General features: G+C 44.3%; 1 protein-coding gene across 5 annotated transcripts in view; it reads right to left on the bottom strand.

Moving 5' to 3' along the window:
• The window catches only part of CPEB2 (cytoplasmic polyadenylation element binding protein 2), a 155,167-nt gene extending 143,592 nt beyond the window's left edge, over window positions 1-11,575 (bottom strand). For 2 of the 5 annotated variants that reach the window (XM_063922832.1, XM_063922824.1), the window contains exon 1: window positions 10,079-11,575. In XM_063922832.1, the coding sequence (XP_063778902.1) occupies window positions 10,079-11,164 (1,086 nt within the window). In that variant the 5' untranslated portion in view covers window positions 11,165-11,575. Of the gene's footprint in view, window positions 1-4,467; window positions 4,510-10,078 lie in introns of those variants that run through there. The other 3 variants (XM_063922842.1, XM_063922831.1, XM_063922853.1) reach the window with 2 other exon arrangements.
• Between the last annotated feature and the right edge of the window lie 12,020 nt (window positions 11,576-23,595).

The raw sequence follows: 23,595 nt of genomic DNA on the forward strand, positions 1-23,595 counted from the left end.
CGGGGGCGGAGCCGGTGCCGGGGGCGGAGGTGGCTCTGGGAGATGAGATCATCTCCGCGCCACCTCTCCCTATCTAGTAAACGGGTCCCGGGTTGCATCGACCCGGGAGCCCGTTTACGCAGCCACTGACCCGGTATTCAACCCGGGTATAACACTGCTTTATACCCGGGTTGAATTGCCGGGTCAGGCGACCCGGGATTTCGGATATGCCCCTTTCACACCGCACGCCGACCTGCGTCGACCCAGCAATATGCCGGGTCGATACCGGGTTATTTGTGCGGTGTGAAAGGGGTATTAGTAGGGCAGGCGTAAGACTACAGTAAGAACAGGGCTGCTGTGTGTAAAAGAAAATTACAATCAGACTGGACAGGTGATTTACTAAAAGACTACAGATTGGTGAAAATGGCCTTCAATGTACATTAGCACATTCATTAATAGACAGAAGCCACATATGCCTCCTGACAATTCTACATCACATATAGATATATTACATAATATGGGTCGGCGTGCGGTGATTTGTCAGTCTAATCACATTTATCTTATTACATGAAACATACTGCAGTTCATAGGGCAAAAGGTCACAGCTGGCTGAGCGCAGATTCCATTGTTACACACAACGTATTTACATCCATATAACCTTGCTCCTCAATGGTCACCTTCACACTCTCTATGAATACTAATAGGAAATCCAATTCTGCTGCAGGGGGCCTTTACATACTGGGAAAGTATCTGCGGGAACAAATACCAATGTTAGGGTCAGCAGAATGTGACCCTATGAAACGGACCTGTCCAAAATAACATGGATGATTGCATCTGTAAGACCTTGCAAATGAAAAGCTTTGCCTCTGCCATGTTATACAGCGTAAGAGAATATACACAGCCAATGCGCAAAGTATTTAATAGACTTCAGACGGGATGGGACTTAATACAGAAGTCATTAGGTTTAAAAAGCACTATATTCTTTTCATGGCTTCTGTATAAGCAAGATGATATGCTCCTTATCTGCAATGTAGCTGCTTTGAGATATGGCCCCACCTCTTTTTGAGAGAACAAATAAAATGGCTACATAGGGTTTACATTATATATAAAAATAATAAGATATACAATATTACACATTATATTGGGAGCTTGATGCATTCGGACACATTGCAGCTCCATAAAATCCTAGGTGGCTTGCTCTGCCGTGGGACTTTTAAATCAATATGAGGATCTGTATGTACTGCGGTAAAACCACGGAGAGTGCAGTTTTTAAAGGATTTACTACAGAATCTTCTTTGGTACATCCATAGAGAAGGCAGGGTTGTATCAAAATGTATAATGCTGTAAAACCTCAGAATAATGCACACTTTGAGGTTTACTGCAATATCAATTGTAAAGCGCAACAGAATATGCTAAGCTATACAGGAAACGGTTAATAAATAAATATATATGGATTCCCATATGTATTATAACGGTACCTAGCAGATAACTGGTGATATCTGCTGAGAACCTGTAGCACAGCAAGCCCCATTGGATTTCTGGGATTGCAATGTGGGTATAGGCAGCAAGCTCCAGAAAGTGTACATTTCTAGAGCTTATACCATCTTTGTTCCCCACAACATGTGCATTGAGACTCCTGGGCCATAAACCCAAAACTCAATTATTTGCCTGTACAGCTCTATATAGGAAGATAAGTATTGTTGGAACAAGAGTTACAAAATCTTGTTACGGATGTGAATAGGACAGGGTGCGATACTTGATACAGCCCGCACATAGAGGGAATTCAATTGCTGGTGAATTGTTCACCTGGCAGAATATGTGCAGCAGTGGGATGTCGCACATAACTGTTCGCTACCCCAGAGGAGCGAATCGGCCAGGCGAAGGACAGGTTGCCGTTGCTGGCATTTAAACACTGTGGCAACGGCAATTTGTACCCTATGCCACCAACTTAATTCCCCCTATACAGACAGCCGGGGAGATGTATCAAACCTTCAATAGAGATAAAGTAGAGAAGTTGTCTATCACAACCAGCTTCGACCTATCATTCATCCTGCAGCCACAATAGCCAGCAATGCCATGGCACAGGTTCACTGCCCACTGAGAAAAAAGGAGAGACGGGGAACAGAAAAGACTTAGGAGACAAGAAAACCAATAATGAGGTAAGAAAAGTGTAGAGACAGTAGTTAGAAGAATAGGGGGAGACGGGAGGGATAGAGGTAGAGAAATGGGAAGGTGGGGAAGAAAGGAACAGCAAGCTTCCCAGCAAATTACATGTCCAAGACATGTATGTACATATGCACAAACATACACACCTACATAAACATGTTCTTTTATACATGGGAAGATCTTTCTAAGAAGCCAGAGGGTATGGCAAGAAATCATGAAAGCCTAGAATTAAGACATACATAAGACACATTTGGGGTGATTCTCTTGTTTAATGGACTCCCATAATTTCATTTACCCATTTCCCCATCACCTTAGACGGGGTGGTATATAAATTGTTTGGTCTCCATTGTTTAATGGCGCCCAGAAGTGCTGAGTTTAGCCATGCAAAACAGAATAAAGTGCTGCCCGCTACGCCAAAAGTCCCGCTTGGGCACCCACTTTTCGCACATTTCTGCTCACACAGCGACACAACTGAATTGCTGCCAGCGGGCACCCATTAAACAGCCCCCAAAGTAGGCATCAGAGATTAAATTGATACTAAACACATAAACCCACTGAGCTCAAATGCACAACGATTATACGTATTGTGAACAGCATGCAGTATGGCTGCTGGAACCACAATCCACAGCTGTACTTTCTAGAGTTGGTATCTCCCTAGTTTATTATGGTGTGATCACTTTTGGTCGTTAAAGTGGACCTGCATATAGACAGCCATTTTGGGAGATTATACAATATTCATTACAGTGTATGCCATCAATGTACTAGGAAAGATCTAGAATGATTGCTGAGGCATACAATGATCTGAGGTTTCTGGTAGGTGAACATTTTACTCCCATAATCCATAAATGAGAGCGAGCATGGACATCCATGCCTAATGAGCTTACATTACACAGCTCTAGCTCCATAAAGTTATGCCAAATTTACATTTTATCCAAAATCCATACATAATTTACACCAAGATTCCTTCAGGTACAGAGAACATTTAGAAAGCACATTGGGAGACCTCTGTAACAGAGAAAAGGTCACTCTGGAAAAATACAGAATGGGCAAAAAGTGACACGCTTATAAAACTTAAACCTGACCCTTGTACAGCACAATGTGAATGTATGGTAATTTTTACCACTACATAAGTACTGTGACAAACTATGCGGGGAAAATATCAAGCAGTGTAAACAGTGAAAAAGCAGACAAATAGAGAATTTGCTCTTAACAGCCAATCAGATTCTACTTATCATTTTATAGAATGTACTTGGCATATGCTACCTTAAAGTGGATTGGTTGCTATGGGCAACTTCTCCACTTCTTACTACATCTCTCCTTTTGTATGCTGCAGAGGTTTATGGTAATAACATCGCCATGGAAACAGGGTTTGGTTTGATGCACTGCCTGTGGCCAGCCGGATCCCTGCTCACCTTGAACGTCTGTCCTGCCAATATCAAAGGCAGTGCACAAACCTAAACCTGTTCCCGTGACAGGACGTTATCACTGTACAACTCAACAAGTTGGCGATGAGCTTCAGCCGCTGAGTCGCCCTTTAGACGCAGAAATCTGATCACACTACACACCTCAATGTCTGACCATGTTTCCACCAGCTCCGCCATCTTACAGCTGAGGTTAGAACAGTATGACTGACATGATACGCAGTCTAATGGCATGAGGGGAAGCAGTGGTCTACCTGCTCTGGCCTGGCAGGAAATAAGAATGAAATAGAAAACATTACACACGTGAGAGGTCTTGTTACTTATTGAACTACCCTTGTATTAATAAGATATAGAAGACAGCAAAGATATTATACTTCCAGGTTTCAGAGCAGATCTATGTAATGCACATGCTGTAGCCATCGGGCTGCATGTATGCACGAGGCCATTATCTTAAAGAGATCGAAATGACCACTTTGCAGAAACACTTGCAATGGTAGCCATTAGGCAACAATGGTAAACACCATGAAATGACGGCATTAGCAGAGTTAACCAGATCGCAGTCCCCACAGAAACCTGTAAGGACTGCTCTGCTGACAGAAACTAGAGGAACCGCAGCAGATACCACCAATACCTGCTGCTAATCCCTGTATATGCAAACGAGGGCTAATATACAAATGCTGAAATCCTCAGAAAAATGCAGGTTTACCCAAGACTTCCCGCAATTCTCCTTTAACACATCTTCCCCCAAAGGAGTATGACCTCCCAAAAGAGCACTTGGAACAAACTAAATGTTGTTTCACCCCTGCTCAAGGGAAACTGGACGCCGGGGAGCTCCATTTAACCTGCAGACAAAACAAGGCACAGCTTTCAAGCACTTCAATCCCTGCACTGGCATACATACTTTTCTGCTCAAGCTTAAGTGAAACATTATACTCCGATGTTACAGACCCGAGAAAGTCTCTATTAAATCCACAGCAACATCATACAGACATATAAGGTATCTCTCATTCTGCAGTGAAGAAGGACTGAATTCATGTCAGCACGTCACACCCCAGAGACTAAAAAATGGTTCCTTATCCTAAAATAAAATGCTGCGGCTGTACTGCTAAACGTCACCCATTGATAACAGACCATTATCAAGCTTGTGTGGGCTGCCAAAGAATAAAGACTTAACGAAAACTAAAACCCTCTCTGGCTCGGCATAAGAAATATTTGAAACCTAGCCCAAGCGAATTCTGTGTACAAATGTCTGACATGGACGGGGAGGGGCAATTAGTTTGCAACAGTAACTAAAATTAATGTGGAGGATTAAAGGATCATCAGGGATTTTTTTTTTTTTTTTTAGCTGGCTGTGGAGCTGTAGCACGGCCAAATGGATATATTAAAAACTTGAAGCTAGAAGGTCTATTGACAGCAGCCACTCACAGGGTAATCTCTAACATATACGACACAGACTCTCAGGAAAAAAAAATGTGCCCCTCAATTGTGCGGCTCCTGTAGCAAAGCATAGGTGTGAGATGATCCAGTATTGGTAACACACCGAGGCATTCAAAGTAGGTATGTGAATATTGGTATCCTCCACAAAATGGCTGCTGCTACTTTACTAATGCAGGTATACATTAAAGGTCCGTAGTCAGACGATAAAGAAACACGTAAAAGGACTTAATAAATTATACTTTTTTCATATTAACAGTTTCTTATATAGCGCAGCAAATTCCGTTGCGCTTTACAATTGGAAACAATGATGGAACAAAACTGGGTAATAACAAACCGTCACAGAGGTAGGAAGGCCCTGCTTGCAAGCTTACAATCTACTACAGCAAGGGAAGCTTTGTATATTAAGTATAATAAATAAGGCCATTAAAAGTTAACACAAGTAACACAAGTAACTTTATTAGTTGTGGGTTAATCTGAAAGCAATTATGGTTTATGGTTTACTAATTTGATTTACTTCCAAAGCAAATATACTCCTGACATATCTTCATAGTTATACACAGTGCTACACAATTAAAAAGGTTCACCAAAGGGACAGACACCTTCCAATCTGGAGGACAGCCTATTCCCCCCCCTACCAAAAACATAAAGTACATGATACATAATTGGGATGACAGTATAGATTTTGCAAAGGAAGTTACAAGTGAATAAAACCTCAAAATTAATTTATAATTTTAAACTGGTATAGACTGGTATAGACTGGCAGGCTATAATAAGATTTTGCGATTACCATTTCTCCTTGGTTTGTTATTTCAGGCTGCTATTGACGACATAACCACACAGGGTGCCATGAACTACCATGACAAGAACAGTCTCACGGTACATAATATTAGAAGCGATGCTTTGGAACACCCCTCTGAGCTCTAACTGCACTGTGACATCCTCTCACTGCTATCCACCATCACATGACATGCAGCCATACTTGTTTTCTCTCCAGAGAGAGATCAGATTCATGTATGGGATGGTTGGCTCTTGTACTATAAATGATGTATGTTGTCAATGTATATACACAGTATAAAACACCAACAACGGCTGTGTGTATGTACAGTTAATCTGTTCAAACTGGACACATTCTCTTGACATGCATACCTAATGGTAACTATGATGAATCGATAAATTCCACAATGCACTTTGCTACATATAAAGATGGCAGATAATTGTAGGTTTCTATTGATTGAAAGAAACCTAGAGGTACTGTAGCAGGGTTTACTCATGCAGGGTGGAAAAGCAATGCTGAAACTCTGCTGCACTGAAAGTTAATTGCTGTACCGACAAAAACCAAAGACAGAAGATTGTTCTTTGCACTGTAGTGATCTTTATATGGATGACTCAAGAGCTAGAGGATAAAAACATAACTCTCAGCACATCATATGACAGACACTGTCAGCAGCATGCATAATGCAGGAAGATCTTCACACAGACAAACATCCAAAGACGGCACTGTGATCCTTAGTGCATTCATAGCCAGCGTTCACAAACACCCCTTTAGCATGATGGGGAAAATGACATGTGTTGTATGATGTATTTGTAGGACCATGGTACAGGCTGCGTTGTCATATGCATAATTGATCAACTGGGAAAGAAACTACATGCAGAATCTCTCTTTAGGGCCAACTCACCATATACAGCAAGGCATATTTTTTAAAACCCTTCTAAGACCACAGCGGTCATGTACCTTTATGTATTTCTATTCTTGACCTATGATAAGCGTTAAACTCAAAAGGGATTACAATCCATGAATGACTCTAGTCTCGCCTCCCGTTTTTGGTATAGATCCAAAATTATTCAGACGTGCAACATATACCTGAATTATAGATAAGACATTAAAAAGGAGAACCACTAAAAGCAAAGTGACTAACATCTAGATTTAAGATAACAGAACAGACAGCAGAATGACACAAATGCTCTTTTATTCTGACAAAAAGAAACCGATCGATACTTATTTTTTTGTTGACCATTTAACAAGTATTGACTGTAAGCAATCCAACAAAGTTCAGAGGACACAATCTGAAAGTTTAAAATGCAATATAATTTGTTTTTGGATTTACATTTTTTTAAAGATAAGAAAAGACCTTCCTATAGAGAGAGGAAAAAAAAAAAAAAAGACGACCAGATATATAGGGTTCTCCCCTATTTATAAAAAAACTACCACCGGCTGGTTAGTACAGAGTGTTGCCAGCGGTACCCAGTCATTCAATGGCTACTGTAAGCAGAGACATCACCCAGTATATATCTCATCACCCAGTTTTCACAAGAAGGCCCTTTCATTTTGTTTGTAGACGGAGGGTAACAATAAGAAGACAAAGACCATAATGTGTAAGGACAGTGGGCTGATAATAATGTAACCAACGGAGTCCATTTTGGGCCTGTGCATCACAAATACATAGTTCCCAAACCATAAGTGATTGCATGATGATGAAATGTGCTTTAGACACAAAAAGGTACACTTGTTTCTTAGACGCTATTTATTTATTAGGGGGCACACAAGAAAGCGAACGTTAAAAAAAAAAAAAAAAAAGGTCAGATTCCAAGTTTGTGGGCATACAGCAGGCATCCATGAGTGGTCCTCAAAGTCCCCTACTGCTCCCCCAACCTCTTTCTTCCCCATCACCCTCCCTGCTAAACAAATGCCTGATAAGAAAGTAAAGCACGTTTACCTGCAGTATGGAAGGGTAGTGGTGCATATAGAGCCAAGGGGAGATGGTAATATTTAGCGCACACATAAGGGAAGGTCTTATTTTGAAATGCAACAAGAACTCATACTATTTATCGTAAGGACGGTCACTGAATATTCATAATTTTATACAATATCTTGATAAGCCCATTTTATACATCATAGGGTGAACGAGTAAAAAAAAAAAAAAAAAAAAGGGGGCGTTACTGTGCCTTTAAAAATGTTTCAATCCTATGACAGTATGGTAATTTAATATTTCCCAACATGCTGGAAAAGACACAATATCACACACAAGCAATAATTACTATTCAGAGAGTACACCAGATCATGACGTCAATTTCCACCATGTAAAATATACCTCAGCAAAACATAGCAAAAAGAAAACAATTGGGGTATTAAGGGCTTTATGCTCCCTTGTTCCATTTCGGACTCTCGATGCCATTTAATCCCTCTGCTGACGGAGAGGACTTCAAACTCTGCAATGCAACGTACGGAAAAAGCCCCTCATATCAATAGCATGCTCAAGCTGAACAGATCTATTCATAAAGAACTAAAAAATATATATATATTTTAATTTCCAGTAACATGTTCAGTGCATATATAATAAAATTAAAGAAGACATCAGACAAAGGGCTAGGTTCAACTTAATTTGGTATGGTATGTACTAAAACTGTGTCATTATAAAGGTCACAAAACAAGGTTCCGAGATGGGAGAGGAGGCAAACACGCAAATTTGTTTTGTTATGCTTTTTACTTCATTAGGTTAGTGTCATTTGTCACAACACATGGAAGAGGGTTCACACTCATGGCCACCAAGAGGCTGCACAGAAATCATATAGTTATACGATATGACAGTCCATTATTGGACATGAACAAAGATCTGGTGGTGAAGCTAGCTGCTTTAGCAGAGATACTATGTGCAGCATGAAGACAGCAGCTTACAGAACCTACCCATTAGTAATTACAAAGACCTAAACATTTTGAGCATTCAGTAACAGGAAGAAAAAAAAAACACCACACACTACTTATTATACCGAAAGTCAATTATTCCACTGCAGCAAGCCTCCAGTACACATGTTAATTAACTTATTCAGAGTCACATGCTCATTATGCATGCTGTTGTGCTATATCTAGCAACATGTTTACATGAAATAATTATGACGCAAAAACCATAATTCAAACACATACTCTATTTTGCATTTATTAAGCCAACACCGCATTCTGTAGAAGCCGAACAAGCAATTTAGTAGAGGCTGCACTTCTATAGGCAAAATACAGGCTACATTTTGCTCCTGTAATCCTGCGACAAAGGTTGCATACGCCGAGCATACACAAAATGGCAGTGCCAAAGGCCGAAAATCAGCAATGCCCGAGGTGGGCAGATAAAAATGTGTTTCATGCATTATAATGAAAGCTTCCTGCACCATTAAAAACCCACAAACTGGAGAATGTATTTTTAATGAAACAAATGGAACACAAGAGCGTACAAATGCACTGCAGGAAATCCAATTTCGTACAGAACCATTGTTACGCCATCTTGTGCTTAAATAGCTTTGCTTCTTACAAAGAAAGCCTGTCAAAGATGGAATTTATTACCATAAATGTATGACAGGGCGGAATTCTCCTACACTGAATAACAGTCATTTTCATCCATTGCAGCCCACTGCATTGTAATTAAGGCCTAGCATCGCTCCACATCAAAGCAGCTGCTGGAGAGATCCACCTTACAGTACATGACAGTTCTAAACCCCATTTTGCTTAAGCGTGGCCAAAATGAATAGGCTGAATAGAGAAATACAAGAGCATGGGATCATGTGCCCTCAAATGCCCCTGTCTGAAACATAACACTTTTTTTTTTTTTTTTTTTTTAAGATAAGAACCATACATTTCACAGAACAGCCATCCCAACACCATAATTTCCAATGGTGTGATAAGATCCTTGGAAATTGCTGTTGCTGGAACAAACTGGAGTCCATTGTCCAGATAAGACACTGTGGTAATTGATAGGCTCACAGGGGATGTGACAGTAGAAAGTGACAATGAGTTTCTGCTATATATATTACATACACATATCTATAATTTACATACACAGATATATACAGGTCAAAATGCATATACACATTGCAGTAGGTGCATTTATCAATATCTTATTTTCAGATGAGAAACAAGCAGCACATTTGGCAATGTCAGCCTATGTAGGTGTCACCAGCAGGATGCAGAGCCTGGCAGACCCATTACTATGCAGTGGACCAGACACACAATGGGCTGTTATACTTGGCAGTAGGCACCACAGGGTTAATGGCATGTGCCAGCTGGGCATAGGGCAGTGTGAGCTCTGCATTACCTGATGGTGGTTGTAGTTGTTCCTCTGCTGGAGGAAGGCTGCAGCCTGGTGGTGCTGGGGGTTCAGCTGGGGGCTGACCGGGGACCTCCGGCTCTGCTGCTGCTGTTGCTGCTGGGTGATGCTGATCTGAGCCGAGAAAGGGCTGCTGAATCCGGGGACGTTCATCCCAGGGCACGGGTTGGCAGAGACCTGGGAGTAGCTGTGGAAGAAGGCCGGGTTGATGGAGGAGGGGATGCCGGGGTAGTAGCTGTCAGGCTCCTGGCTCTGCAGGGAGTTGAGGTTGGGGCCGGCAGGGTGGGGCGCAGCCGGCTGCTGCTGGGGGGGAGGCGGCGGAGGGGAAGAAGTCTGCACGGACCAGGGGGTGCCGAAGCCTGGCAGCGAGGGAGAGGAGCCGGGCGCCCCGGGGCTCTGGCTGCTGCTGCTGGGCAGCTCCGGGGATCCGGGGAAGGGGCTGCCCCCGCTCAGCAGGTGCCCACCCTGTGCCTCCATCTGCATCTTGGTCCTGACTGGCAGCTGGTGACCCAGAGAAGGAGGAGGGGAGCCCGTGGCATGAGCCTCCCTAGCTGTAGCCACCTCCACCACGGCCGAGCCAGCACTGCAGCAGGAGGAGGAGGACGAGGAGGAGGAGGACGGGGAGGCTGGCAGCAGCTTGTCCGGACCCTCCACACCCAGATCCTCCGCTCTGGGCGATCCCTGACTGCTGCCGTGACTAGCCTCCCCCGGCGGCTTCTTCAGCTCCTCCCTGAACGCCGCGCTCTCCTGGGGGCAGCTGCTGCTGCAGAAGTCCTTCCTCTTGTGCCCGGGCGGCAGCAGCAGCAGCGGGGAGACCTGGTGGTGGTGGTGGTGGTGCCCCCCTCCTCCTCCTCCGTTCTTGCCGAGCTTCCCCGGGGCGCAGCTCATGCCCAGCAGCAGCTCGTCCTGCACCACCTGCTGGTAGCCGGGCAGGAAGAGGGCGCTGCCCGCGGACGAGGTGAACTGGTTGCTGCTGGCCCTGAACGCTGCCCCCCCGCCGAACAAGCCGCTGCCTCCCCCGCTGCCGGCACCGCTCCCGGCCGTCTGCAGCAGCCCGAACCCGTAATCCCCCATTGACACCCTCAGGGATCAGAACTCTGATGCTGCTGCTGGGCGATAATATATTACTATGCAATAGAGGCTATGTTATATGGATCTATATATACAGGTATATACTATGTACAGGCTGGAGGCTGCTGCCGGCTCCCTGCTATATGGTTACAATGAGGAGGGTTCTATAGTCTCTCTTCTCTTCTCTCTGTACAAAGTGTTACAAAGTCACCACATAGAGCACCTTCCTTGGCCAGTGTGCTGTGAGGAGGGTCTGTGGCACTTGTGGTGTTACTGTCCTCTGTGTGGGGTGAGTGGAGGGACTTGTGCAGCTGCTCTGAGGGTGCCTCAGTCCTTGTTGGGTCCCTTGTTGCCCTATGTCCTCTCTCACCCCCCTCCTCTCCTCCTTATGCCGGCTCAGTGACTGCAGCAACACATTAAATACCCCGGAAGCCACGTCACTGCGACGTCACGGTGCCTGCTGATTAATATTCATGCCCCATCCACCACCTGACCATCCTCTTCACCCCTGGCAGCAGGGACATCCTGGACATGTAAAGTAGAGGTGGTGGTGGTGTCACTTAACCCTTTATGGGTGCTGCCTGGAGAGCTGTGCAGCAGAGATAGGGTTAGAGGCGCTGGGAGGGGGGGGTGGCAGTGTATTAGGTTACAGTATATTTTTATTTTAGGCAAATGCAGATGGAGGATGAAGGGTGTTGCCAGTGCCACAGCGAGGGGGCACCTGCAGTGGGGGCTGTGGTGTGGACACAAAGAGCTGGTGGGGTGTGCATGCACAGCAATGTGTGTGCCCAGCTTAGTGCCTATGACATGTAAGGATGGTGATGAGTCATCACCACAGACAATGGTGGGCTTATCTCTCCCAGGCTGCCTGGCACAGGACATTCATTTGCATTTTTTACGCTTTCCTTATGCAAAAGACCCCGACAGCCTGCAAAATGATCTGTAGGATGCACAGGCAGAGACAGGTGGCACCTTCCCCGGCTTGCAGCACAGGAGCTGCCTGTGACCTATATTCCTCCATGTTGTATTTTGCATAACCCACAAGGGAAGAAATGTACTCTAATTGCAATCACAGTCGTGTGCCATGCGTCTGACCTCACTGTATGTGTGCACGTCACATGGCTGCAGTGTTACACAATGACATGTTTTCCACAAGTGCTGTGTACATGCCACATTTCACATAATACAGCTACAGTATTACAGTGACAGAGTGCAAGCACTGGATGATACACACTGCATGATACACACTGCAAGCACTGGATGATATAATACTGGCATTACTGGGTGCCAGGACAATATCACACTGCACAATGTTACAGTGCCACATGTATTCCACACTGGAAGCATGGGTGCCAGGAATGGATAATAGTATTCTGCCTTTACTGCGTGCTAGGATAATATCACACTGCTCCAATATTACAGCGCTATATGTTTTCCACACTGCAGACACTGGGTGCCTGGATAACATAACATTGGCATTACTGGGTGCCATAGTAATATCACACTGCCCCAATATCACAGTGCTATATGTATTCCACACTGCAAACACTGGGTGACTGGATAACATAACACTGACATCACTGGGTGCCATAGTAATATCACACTGCCCCAATATCACAGTGCTATATGTATTCCACACTGCAAACACTGGGTGACTGGATAACGTAACACTGACATCACTGGGTGCCATAGTAATATCACACTGCTCCAGTATTACAGTGCTATATGTATTCCACACTGCAAACACTAGGTGCATGGACATTATAGTACTGACATTACTGGGTGCGAGGGTAGTACAAACACTGGGTGTATTGGTAATATAACACTGATATTCCTGGGTTCCAGGGTAATTTATTTATTTATTATTATTTATTACCAGTTATTTATATAGCGCACACATATTCCGCAGCGCTTTCCAGAAAATATTTGGCCATTCACATCAGTCCCTGCCCCAGTGGAGCTTACAATCTATATTCCCTACGACATGTACATGCACACACATTCACGCTAAGGTAATTTTTGTTGGGATCAAATTAACCTACCAGTATATTTTTGGATTGTGGGAGGAAACCGGAGTACCCGGAGGAAACCCACGTAAGTACGGGGAGAATATACAAACTCCACACAGTTGGGCCATGGTGAGAATCAAACCCATGACCTCAGTGCTGTGAGGCAGTAATGCTAACCATTAGACCATCCGTACTGCCCTGCAGGCACTGGTTGCCTTGATAATATAATACTGACATGATCAACTTATATTATCACCTCATTCCCAGATATTGTCTAGGTAATGTCACACTGCAGGCACTGGATATGTGCAGTTCACCAATAGTGCTACAATGTTACAATACCAAGTGAATGCCGCACTAGAAACACTGCATAATGTAACACTGTCATTACTGGGGTGCCAGGATAATTTCACAATACAGACACTGGCTACCCATTTAAATGGGATGGTATCGGGATCCCGACGATTGGGATGCTGGCGGTCAGAATCCCGACAGCGGCATCCCTACCTTCAGGATCCCGACACCTGGAAGGTAAATATGCTAACCCCCCTCTTCTACCCCCTAACCCTCCTTACCCGCATCCTGACCCTAACCCTCCCTGGTGGTGCCTAACACTAACATCCCCTACCCACAGCCTAAACCCCCCCCCCCTCTTTGTGCCTATCCCTAACTCCCGTCCTCACAGCATAAACCTAACCTCCTCCCCCACCTCATCCCGCAGCCTAAACCTAACATCTCCCCCAGTGGTCTGACCCTAAGGAGCTCCGGCATACTTACATTCGGGATTCCAGAACCGACATTTGATCCATGCCAGGATCTTGACATCGGCATTCCAGCCAGTGTCGGTATTGCGACTGGTACATTACGAACGCCGGTATGCTGACCGGAACCCAATTATAGTAACCCTGCAATTGATGGATGCCAATATCATAGAACACAGAGTGACCCATAAACCCACACGACTAGTACATAACATTATACAAGCATAGCCTGACGCTAGTATTGTCTGACTGAGGCATATAGTACTAAATATCTCATTGCAAACCTGACTGGGGTCTCTGCCTATACAACAGGACAGCACCACCTATTCCACGGGATACAACAATAGTATGTGATATTACATGGCTGCATAGGCGTACTGCTTCAGAGAACATAAGACAGCTCTGTAGCAGCAGCCTATTCCCATGGGATACAACAATAGTATGTGATATTACATGGCTGCATGGGCGTACTGCTTCAGAGAACATAAGACAGCTCTGTAGCAGCAGCCTATTCCCATGGGATACAACAATAGTATGTGATATTACATGGCTGCATGGGCGTACTGCTTCAGAGAACCTATGACAGCTCTGTAGCAGCAGCCTATTCCCATGGGATACAACAATAGTATGTGATATTACATGGCTGCATGGGCATACTGCTTCAGAGAACCTATGACAGCTCTGTAGCAGCAGCCTATTCCCATGGGATACAACAATAGTATGTGATATTACATGGCTGCATGGGCGTACTGCTTCAGAGAACATAAGACAGCTCTGTAGCAGCAGCCTATTCCCATGGGATACAGCAATAGTATGTGGCATTGGGTTGGGGCCGTGTTACCGGCTGCAAGGATCCCGGGAGTCAGCATCACGACGCAAGGATCCCGGCCGCAGAATGCCAGCGTGGTGCGAGCGCAACACAGCCCCTTGCAGACTCACTGCGCTCACCTCGCTGCAGGCTCGGTGGCGAGCGACACTCCCGGACGGGAGTAGTCCCTACTAGTCGGCATGCCGACTGTATTGTGTGTGTTCAGGATGCAGGGGGAGGATATGTGACGGTCGGTCTCCAGACTGTCGATCACATAACTACATCCCATGGCATTACATGGCTGCATTGCTGTAGAGCAGGGATGGGGAACCTTTGGCCCTCCAGCTGTTGTTGAACTACACATCCCAGCATGCCTTGCAGCAGTTTTAGCATGGCCAAGTAGCAAAACTGTATCAGAGCATGCTGGTATGTGTAGTTCAGCAACAGCTGGAGGGCCAAAGGTTCCCCATCCCTGCTGTAGAGCATACATGACAGCTCTGTAGCAGCAGCCTAGTCCCATGGGATACAGCAATAGTATGTGACATTACATGGCTGCATGGGCACACTGCTGCAGAGCAGAAGGCTCACGTGTTCAGCAGCAGCAGCTCACAGTCTCTGCAGGACTACATCGTCTGACCAAGTGACGTGGGCTCAGCACGCAGTTGCTGCAGAGGAGATAGCTCTGCGCAGGCGCTCTAATAGCAGATAGCTCTCCGCGGCCAGACCGGCCAGGCTGTGGGTTGCTGTATTGCTGGAGCTGTGTGACGTCACAATGCAGGGGTAGGCGGGGCCGGAGGATCAGCCGTGGGAAAACGCAGGCAGAGCTGTCACCAGTAACCCTTTACCTCCCTGCAGAAGGACATGCCCTGGCTTTGTGTCTCTAGCTGCAATGACACTATTGCCATAATGCACAGTATCCTATACAGACTTCCTTTTAATAAAAATGTATACATTTCCAGAAAGTAATGATTTCATGTTCACATTTAATTTGCTACTATACTATAGTAAGCTCATACTGGTATAATACTGTGCTGGGTAATATGCTTTCACCTATGCATGCCTTGCCATTTATTTTCTATCTAACATATACATAAGCTCATTTTGTAGTCTGTAAGCAAATTCAGTGATGACATTGGTTAAACTTCTGGCGTTTAGTGGGTTAAATCCAGATTAAACAATATGTTTTGGTCCTTGCACTAAAATATCACATTACAGCATGTCAGTCCAAGTGACCTTGTTCTTTTGTCATCTTGATTTTATAACGCTAATCCATCGTTATCTGGTTAAACATTGTAAATACTCCAGTCAAAACATTTATTTTTTAAACTCCATTGTGACCCTATGGGGTATATTTATCACATCCCGCTGAGATGTGAAAATATCGCCCATAATTGCAATGCGGTAATGTAAATTGGCGCTTACAATTATAATCCTTTATTTGATAGGACAAACTTACTAAGGAAGCCCTATCCTGGCGAAAGGCTAGAATCACAGTGACGGCTACTGATATCACTTTAGTTTGGACCAGGCAAAGTGCATTTCAGAGCTTGATAAATTTGACCATTTAACAGCCCCTATAGAAACCCATGGCGGCTGCTTTTGCAAATGAAAGCAAGCGCCATAGCACGTATCATAGATATCTGCTGCAGGTCCACATATACTGCGCATACTAGTAGTTATTCTATTTGATAAATAAGTCCCCATGTTCCATACAGGCAGCTTTAGATTTTGACGGCAGATAAGAACCACTTGGCCCATCTAGTCTGCCCCTTTTTTTTACCATATTTTTTTTTATCTCAAACCTTATTTGATCCTTATTTCTTTGTGAGGATATCCTTATGCCTATCCCATGCATGTTTAAATTGCTCTACAGTCTTAGCCTCTACCACCTCTGATGGAAGGCTGTTCCACTTGTCCACTACCCTTTCTGTGAAGTAATTTTTCCTCAAATTTCCCCTGAACCTCCCCCCCTCCAGTCTCAGTGCATGTCCTCGTTCTATTGCTTCTCTTCATTTGGAGAATGTTTCCCTCCTGGACCTTGTTAAAACCGTTGATATATTTGAAAGTTTCTATCATGTCCCCTCTTTGATGTAGGCCATGCACCATTTTAGTTGCCCTTCTTTGTACAGTCTCTAATGTATTAATATCCTTTTAAAGATATGGCCTCCAGAACTGAACACAGTATTCTAGATGAGGCCGTACCAATGACCTATACCAGTGATTTCCAAACTTTTTTGAATCACGGCACCCTAGAATATCAGATTTTTTTTCACGGCACCCCTAGGCCAAACATTTCTTATTGAGAAATTTAGAAAGAAATATTACATTAAGTAGATAGCGTAAACTTTTTATGTCATCCTTAGGATCAGTTGTGTGGTGAGGGACAAGATTTGCTTCTGTTTGGCCACATATTTTATGACTGGCAGCCACCAGCTCTGGTTTTGCCTATTATATTGACCATGAATAATTTGAATTGGTCCTGGACCACCAACCCAGGGCACCCCTGTAAGTGTCCCGAGGCACCCCAGGGAGCCACGGCACACAGTTTGGGAACCTCTGACCTATACAGTGGCATTATTACTTCTTTCTGCTGCTGATTCCTCTCCCAATGCAGCCAAGCATCGGACTAGCCTTCCTCATTGCTTTGTTACATTGCTCACCTGCCTTTAAGTCATATGAAATAGTGACTCCTAGATCCCTTTCCTCCTCAGTAGTTTCCAGTATAGTGCCATTAATACTATATTTAGCCTTTGGATTTTTGAGACCCAAGTGCATGATTTTGCATTTTTGGTCATTAAACTGTAATTGCCACACTCTTGACCATTCCTCTAGTCTACCTAGATCCTCAATCATTTGTTTTACCCCTCCTGGTGTGTCTACCCTGTTGCATACATTTGTATCATCTGCAAAGAGGCATACTTTCCCTTTAATGCTTTATCACAGTAATAGATTCAATGCATAACAAAAAGTTTTAAAATGTTGTACAAGTCCCGTATCCAAAATCAGAAGATATTTTGCGGATGCGACCCAAATCTAAACACAGAATGCATTTATGTTTCATATACACCAGGCTTTTTCAACCAGTGTGCCATGGCAGACTAGTGTGCCGCGACCAGTTGCAAGGTGTGCCACGGAGCCAGAGCAGCTTCCTCCACCTTCAGAGTGAACTGTTGGCCCGGGCTCCTCTTAGAGGATCAGTCGTGCTCCGACCGTGACCTATGCCTTGAAGACGCTCCGGTGTGATATCATAGGTCACGGACGCTGCGTCTCACCACCCAGCCAGCCCACCCACCTGCATACATATCTTTCAGTTCCTGCCTGCATACACAGCTTTCCTTGCCCACCCACATTTACACCTGCCCGACTGCCCGCTGCTCAGTATTCGCAGCACTCCACTATGAACAACCCCCGCCACTGATAGACAGGGAGGAGGACAGCTGATCGGTAGGGGCTAATATTTGTTATTTATTTCTCCTGTGGGGAACAATAGGATTTATGTGGGGAGAAATTTGATTGATTTATGTGTGAGGAACATGATTTATGTGGGGAGCAATGTGATTTATTTATGTGGGGAGCAACAGGATTTATGAAGGCAGCAACATGATTTATGTGGGGTGCAATCATGTGATTGTTTTTTCTGTGTTGGCCAATGTATGTGTGCTGTTTTTTTTACTGTGAGGACCAACGTGTGTTTTTTGTTTTTTTCTGTGGGGAACTGATGGTGCGCCTTGGCAATTTTAAAATATTGTTTGGTGTGCCGCGAGTAAAAAAAGGTTGAAAATCACTGATATACACCTTATACACACAGCCTGAAGGTAATTTTACACAATATTTTAAATCATTTTGTGCATGAAGCAAAATCACTATCTCAATTGCGCTCAAAAACTTTTAGGTTTCAGAATATATCAGATATTGATTGGATTGTCAGATATGGGAGATTCAACCTGTATAAGCAGTTGTTGTGATGACTACTTTGCAGAGAACTGAATAGAAATTTAAATTAAAGCAGGAATCTTAGATATCAGATTTTATTTCTTATAAATAACAAGTAAAAACACTTTTTTTCACATGCATTTGTTTTTTTTGGCACTCCTCCTGCAAAGAATTCTCTCCTTTTCAAAATCTTTCTGAAAGGCAGACAGCCGTGGGTGCCAATAACACACACAGTGAATCAGGGGTAGATTTACTAAAGCCCCTAAAAATTAAAAATGATGGTGTTACCCATAGCAACCAATCAGATTCTAGATATTTCCCTATTGCATCCCAGAAAATGATAGATATACTCTAATTGGCTGCTATGGGCAACATCACCACTATCCTCTATTAGAAGCGTTAGTAAATCTACTCCTGGGGTCTCAGCATGTTATGTGGTACAGTGGTAGCAAAGGGGTTAGAAGGGATATTCCAAAGCCTCCCTACTCAGTGCATCATCTGCTGCTATGTGACAGTTTGACATTGTAATCACATAATACTGTAGAATTATAGATCAGCAGTGGCAGCCAGGAGGAACACACTAACACACAATCCTCCTGTCTGGCAAGTCCTTGATGTCCCTAAAGGTATAATAGTTCCAATGTTGGAGACCCTCTTTCTTGAGTAATAGGAAGCTGAAATTAGATGGTTGGATATGAAATCTCTGCGGTTTGGATCCAGATGGTCGGAATCCCAACTGAAATACTGAAATTGCCAACAGCTTCCGGGTAAGTATTTTACCCCTAACCATAATCGTCCCCTGCCACAGCCCTGCCCTAAATGTCCCCTCTTGCAGCCTCACCCTAATACTCCCTTCTGCCTAACCTTCCCCACTACCGCAGCCTAACCTCCCCCTAGTGCCTAACCCTGATACTCACCATGGGGATCTGTCAGCACTCTCCCATTCACAATTGCAGAACTTTCTTCGGGTTGCACCCACTCTGTGGAATGCCCTCCCACTCATAATTAGACTCTCCTCTAGTCTCCAAACCTTCAAGCGTTCACTTCTTCAGGGAAGCGTATCAAATTCTGGAACCGCTCACGTAACCTTCATAATCTTTCGTATCCAATTACATCCTCTCTATACAGTCCACACATGGCATCACATATTTTGTCTGTATTCACTTCACATCCTCCTGACCCCTGACCAACATTGCTGTGTGACCATATCATACAGCCCTTTGCAATCTGTCAGGACGATTACACAATAGATAGCACGGGCGGGGTATGTTAGGTAGATTAGACTTAGGTCGTCAGTGTCTAGGTCGGCAACTATTGGTCGACAGTAAGTAGGTCGACATGGTTTCTAAGTCAACAGGGACTCTAGGACGACATGACTTTTTAACTTTTTTTGGTGTTGTTTTCTCCGTACAGTGACGGGAACCCCAATTAGTGCACCGTGTCCCCTCACTTCGCTCGCCATGCTTCGGGCAAGGTGCCTCGCTCTGCTACTGCTGCGCTCAGCACAGGTTATCGTTCCCAATTGTAGTCCATGTGGATCGTAAAGTATGATAAATTTAAAAAATAAAATGTGAAAAACTCATGTCGACCTCTTGTCATTTCGACCTAGAACATGTCGATCTAGAGTCCCTGTCAACCTAGAAACCATGTCAACCTACTTACTGTCGATCAATAGTGGTCGATCTAGACAGTGTCGACCTACTTACTGCCGACCAAAAGACCGAATCCCAGATAGCACCTATCCTTGTGTATCAATGCCTACTTCCCTATAGATTGTAAGCTTGGAAGCAGGACTTTCCTACATCTCTGTCTGTTATTAACCAGTTTTGCTCTAACACGGTTGTTTCCAATTGTAAAGTACAACAGAATATGCCTCGCTATAAAAGAAACTTATTAATAATAATAATAATTCTCAGCATCAGAATTCCGGTGGCGGGATTTTGACTGCCGGGATTCTGACCACATCGCAGCGATCAGGTGAAAAATCGGCATTTCTGCGCATGCATATGCCCCGTAATGCGCACGCGCGATGCACGGGTACAAAACTCTTCGTGGTTGTGCTCAGGTTCTAGCAAAGTTTTCCTTCGCACTGGCAGCCGCAAGAAGATTGACAGGGTGTCAACTGACCATTTTCAGGGGGTGGTCTTCTGTATGCCGTCTGACGGGATCCCGGCGCACAGTATACCGGCGCCGGGATCCCGACAGCCGGCATACCGACACTTATTTTCCCTCGTGGGGGTCCACGACCCCCCTGGAGGGAGAATAAAATAGTGTGGCACGCCACCGTGCCCGTAGCGTGGAGAGCGCAGCGAGCCCGCAAGGGGCTCATTTGCGCTCGCCACACTGTCGGTAAGCCGGCGGTCGGGCTCACGGCGCCGGTATGCTGGTTGCCGGGAGCCCGACCGCCGGCATATCGTAGTGAACCCTTTTCAGGGAGTGTTTGTAAAAATGCAAGCATGTCTGAAAAAACGCAGGCGTGGCTGGGCATTCGAATAGGCTGAAGTGATCGCAAGTGCTGAGTAGGTTCAGAGCTACTCAGAAACTGCACAAACTGTTTTTGTAGAGCTCGGCTGCACATGCGTTCGCACTTCTGCTAAGCTAAAATACACTCCCAGTGGGCGGCGGCATAGCGTTTGCACGGCTGCTGAAACTAGCTAGCGAGCGATCAACTCGGAATGACCACCTAAAACTTTTGTATTTGGTAGAATTATTGTTTCTCCTCATTCAACCCTTTGCAAGGCAGGTGTGCTTCCGGAGAGTATTTTGAGGGATAGATATGTGGTAGACACAACGCTTCATAAGCTATCTGTGTACATGCCTGGCATACCCATGGGCTGACTTGAAGTGGCGCAACCTTCTTGGAGGCATTACAGTAAGGAAATGGTTAAAACTTAAAACACAGGCAAGCCGTTTGCAAAACAGTGTTCTTCCTATTATTTTCCAGGATTCTCTGTTGTGGTTCCGCTTGCTATTTATGGCGTGTGCATGCTTTCTGTTTTGCAAGATGCCTACAGCTATGGGAGGGTATAGTCCACAGTAATGGGAGAAAGTGCTACTTGGAAAGACTTGCTGAGACATGGGATTTTTTCCTCATGACTGCACAGACCTGAGCAAATATCTAATCTATATGCAGCTTCTCCGGCCTTCTGGTAGAGAAGGGGTGTAATGTGACACAGATTAGACATTAGGTAATGTTGTGGTTGTGTGTCAGGAAGGCTAAGATAAGAATCGCATATCCACACAACACCTTTAAAGGGGCCGTACAGATATTTTTAAAACAGTGCGCTGCTTTTGTCTGATTGTTTTTACTGGATACAAGATGCCCTGCCTGTTTGTTATACTGTTTGCGTGTGCGGACTGATCTTGCGATTTTTACATCTGAGCAGCCTACTCTGTAACCAGGGATATGCATCTATGGGTGATTGGGAATTGTATGTAGCGCTCTTCCCATTCCAGACACCCTGCATGCCAAATACAGGTGCCACTGGATAGGGATGGGGCCGTCATATCTTGCACCCTGTGGACCTCCCCTAGTTAATGCTCTGGGTCAACAGAGTTTGCTATGTGGAGCAGTTTGGCATTACTGAGAACACGTCTGCTGGTAAAATGTGCACATTTCAGAGCGATTTTACATTTTTGCTTTTCTCCAGAAATGTCAGGTTAGGCCTTTACTTGTCACAACCCCATACCTACCAGCTGTCCCGCTTCTCTGGGACTGTCCCACCATCCTACCCATGGGCTCCAGTGTCCGGTGGTGGTGGTGGTGGCTGGAGGGGGGGGGGGGGTTTGGGTGGAGCACACACGGTACACATTGGAGGAGAGCCTCTGGGCCAGCCCAAAATCCCCGGGAGTGATGAAGTAAGGGTGTGCTGCGAGACCAAGTGCCACTCCATGAGGCCACGCCTCTTTCTAGAGTCCTGATCACAGAAGGGAGGTATGCATTGCAACCCTAATATTTATTCTAGTTATGCTCTACACCCTACATACAAATTTTAGCTAATGGTGATATTTTTTGCTATGTCATGCCAAGTAGTCAACAATTTGTCATAATTATTTGGGCATTAGAATACAGGTTGAGTATCCCATATCCAAATATTCCGAAATTCGGAATATTCCGAAATACGGACTTTTTTGAGTGAGAGTGAGATAGTGAAACCTTTGTTTTTTGATGGCTCAATGTACACAAACTTTGTTTAATACACAAAGTTATTATAAATATTGTATTAAATGACCCCCAGGCTGTGTGTATAAGGTGTATATGAAACATAAATGAATTGTATGAATGTACACACGCTTTGTTTAATGCACAAAGTTATAAAAAATATTGTCTAAAATGACCTTCAGGCTGTGTGTATAAGGTGTATATGTAACATAAATGCATTCTGTGCTTATATTTAGGTCCCATCACCATGATATCTCATTATGGTATGCAATTATTCCAAAATACGGAAAAATCCGATATCCAAAATACCTCTGGTCCCAAGCATTTTGGATAAGGGATACACAACCTGTATTATGTTTCACCAGCAATTTGATAACTGTAACTTGTATCAAATGAGTAATGTATGTGGGCTATGAGATTTGAAGTTGATTAATTAATTAATTAATTAATTAATTAAGAATCAATAACGAAATTGCTAAATTGTGCCATCTTACTAGCCAAAGACCAGTTACACTTGTTTTTGTGCAACTGCACTGGATTTACATGCAACATGCTTAGATTTTCAATATACCAGTGTCTTGTTAGGGGTACAACTTTCAGCCATTCAAATCAGGGTATTCAATTCTTGGAATGGCCAAGACACATGAAATGCGTAGCTATGTGCCAACAAGCAAAATAAGATTTTTGTATACTTAAATGAGACTTAAGTTGTATAAAATATATATTTATAAATATATTTTTCTCCCTGGAGATGATGGAAA

The sequence above is a fragment of the Pseudophryne corroboree genome, chromosome 1 (assembly GCF_028390025.1).
Source record: "Pseudophryne corroboree isolate aPseCor3 chromosome 1, aPseCor3.hap2, whole genome shotgun sequence".
NCBI classification, from domain to species: domain Eukaryota; kingdom Metazoa; phylum Chordata; class Amphibia; order Anura; family Myobatrachidae; genus Pseudophryne; species Pseudophryne corroboree.